This window comes from Acanthisitta chloris, unplaced genomic scaffold (assembly GCF_000695815.1).
Source record: "Acanthisitta chloris isolate BGI_N310 unplaced genomic scaffold, ASM69581v1 scaffold4055, whole genome shotgun sequence".
NCBI classification, from domain to species: domain Eukaryota; kingdom Metazoa; phylum Chordata; class Aves; order Passeriformes; family Acanthisittidae; genus Acanthisitta; species Acanthisitta chloris.
This window is the reverse complement of record NW_008674127.1, coordinates 5037-7640: the sequence shown is the minus strand read 5'-3', so window position 1 is coordinate 7640 and position 2604 is coordinate 5037. Positions and strand designations below refer to the sequence as shown.

The 2604-nt window shown below is 47.7% G+C and overlaps 1 protein-coding gene across 1 annotated transcript in view; it reads right to left on the bottom strand.

Annotated features, from left to right (window-relative positions):
* Positions 1-1018: 1018 nt before the first annotated feature.
* Positions 1019-2604, bottom strand: part of ARHGAP39 (Rho GTPase activating protein 39) — a gene marked incomplete at both ends in the record, with an annotated part of 6564 nt that continues 4978 nt past the window's right edge. Inside the window, one exon of the mRNA XM_009075207.1 lies at positions 1019-1580. Coding sequence (XP_009073455.1) covers positions 1019-1580 — 562 coding nt within the window. The remainder of the gene's footprint in view (positions 1581-2604) is intronic.

Below are 2604 nucleotides of genomic sequence, written 5' to 3'. Positions count from 1 at the left end.
ATGGGATGGAGGTGGAACCAACCCATGGGATGGAGGTGGAACCAACCCATGGGATGGAGGTGGAACCAACCCATGGGATGGAGGTGGAACCAACCCATGGGATGGAGGTGGAACCAACCCATGGGATGGAGGTGGAACCAACCCATGGGATGGAGGTGGAACCAACCCATGGGATGGAGGTGGAACCAACCCATGGGATGGAGGTGGAACCAACCCATGGGATGGAGGTGGAACCAACCCATGGGATGGAGGTGGAACCAACCCATGGGATGGAGGTGGAACCAACCCATGGGATGGAGGTGGAACCAAGACATGGATGGAAGTGGCATCAACTCATGGGATGGAGCTGGAACCACTCCAGATGGCATCAACTCATGGGATGGAGGTGACACCAACCCATGGGATGTCCATGGATCCAAAGCTATTGAAGAAACATCAGGAGCTGGAGGTGGTGGTGAAACCATGGAATGGGTTGGGTTGGAATCATGGAATGAGTTGGGTTGGAATGACCTTCAAGACCATCCAGGAGAACTCTTGGCCAAATTTCTCCCTCACTTTTCCATGAGGAGACTCAGGGACCAAATCAGCTCCAATCAATGGGTTGGGACATCATGGAATGAGTTGGGTTGGAATCATGGAATGAGTTGGGTTGGAAGAACCTTCAAGACCATCCAGGAGATCTCTTGGCTAAATTTCTCCCTCACCTTTCCATGAGAAGACTCAGGAACCAAATCAGGTCAAACCAATGGGTTGGGTTGGAATCATGGAATGAGTTGGGTTGGAAGAACCTTCAAGACCATCTAGAAGAACTCATGGCCAAATTTCTCCCTCACCTTTCCAGGAGGACACTCAAGGAATAGGGAAACACACCCAATCAACTTCCCTCAACAGAACAACTTAGCTTGGAAGAACCTTCAAACCCATCGACTTCAAACCTCCTGGAGAAGAACCACCAACTCCAACCCTCCCCCAACCTCTCCCTCCTCACCTCCAGCTCCTCCCCAACCATCTCCCCTACCTTTGGTATCATTCACCGGATCCATGTGCCGATAGATATATCCCTCCAGGTAGGAATGAAACTTGGGAGTTGGTGGGAAGAAAGCCAAGCAGATGGCCATGAGCTCCCAACCTCTGGCCAAACTCTCGTAGCGGAAGTTCTCAGTGGTTTGACGACACAACTGGATGTAAAGCTCATCCCTCAACCCTTGCATGCTCCATCCTTTGGTAGCCACCTCCAAAGCCACGTTGAGTTGATCCGTCTTGGCCCGACGGTCGCCCATGTACATCTGGATGAGTTTGAAGATCTCACAAGCTTCTTTCTTGACGTTACGATCGTTGGTCATGATCATGGGTTTCTTGATGGATTCACTGCTCCAGGCCAACATGTTGGCAATGGAGACTTTCCTCCTGAAGAGCCCTTGGGTGTGTTTGTTGAAGTGTTTGGATGCCCAGTTCTCAATGTCCGTCTCCGACGAAGGTTTGCGGAGATTGAAGGTTGGGAAGACGCAACTGGCGCTTGGCATCATGTTCCTGCTCTGTCTGCTGCTCTCAAACTGGGCACAGGCTCCCAGGTCTTCAGACTGGGGGAGGAGGAAGGGGAGAAGAGGTTAGGATTGGGTGGGGGAAGTCAATAAGAGAATCAATGGTTCAATAAGGGAATCAATCGATCAACCGATCGAGGAGTAGTCTAAGAAACCAATGGTTTACCAAGGTGATCAATAAGTTGACTGATGGACCAAGTAACCAACTAATGGTCCAAGCAACTAATGGTCCAATCAGTCAACCAACCAACCAATCAATCAATCAATCAACCAACCAAGCAATGATCCAACCAACAGTCGAAGAAACCAATGGTCTACCAAGGTGATCAATAAGTCGACTGATGGAGCAAGTAAGCAACCAATGAATCAATCAACCAACCAATGATCCAAGCAAGCAATCTATCGATCAACCAACAAATCAATCAATCAACCAACCAACAAACCAATGGTCCAAGCAAGCAATCAATGGTCAAAGCAAGAAACCAATGATCCAACCAATCAATCAACCAACTGAGAAACCAATGATCCAACAAACAATGATCCAACCAACCAATCAACCAACCAACCAATGATCCACCAAACCAATCAATCAACCAACCAAGAAACCAATGATCCAGCAAACAATGATCCAACCAACCAATCAATCAACCAACCGATAAACCAATGATCCAACCAACCAATCAATCAACTAAACAAGAAACCAATGATCCAACCAACCAATGAATCAACCAACCAATGATCCACCAAACCAATCAACCAATTAACCAACCAATGGTCCAACCAACCAATGGTCCAACCAAACAATCAATCAACAGTCCAAGAAACCAATGATCCACCAAGCCAATCAATCAATCGACTGATGGACCAAGCAACCAACCAATGATCCAACCAACCAATGCTCCAAGCATTCAACCAATCAATCAACCAACCAACCAACAATCCAAGAAACCAATCAACCAACCAATGAATCAATCAACCAATGGTCCAACCAACCAATGAACTAACCCACCAACCAACCATCCAACCAACCAACCAATGAACCAACCAACCAACCAACGAACCA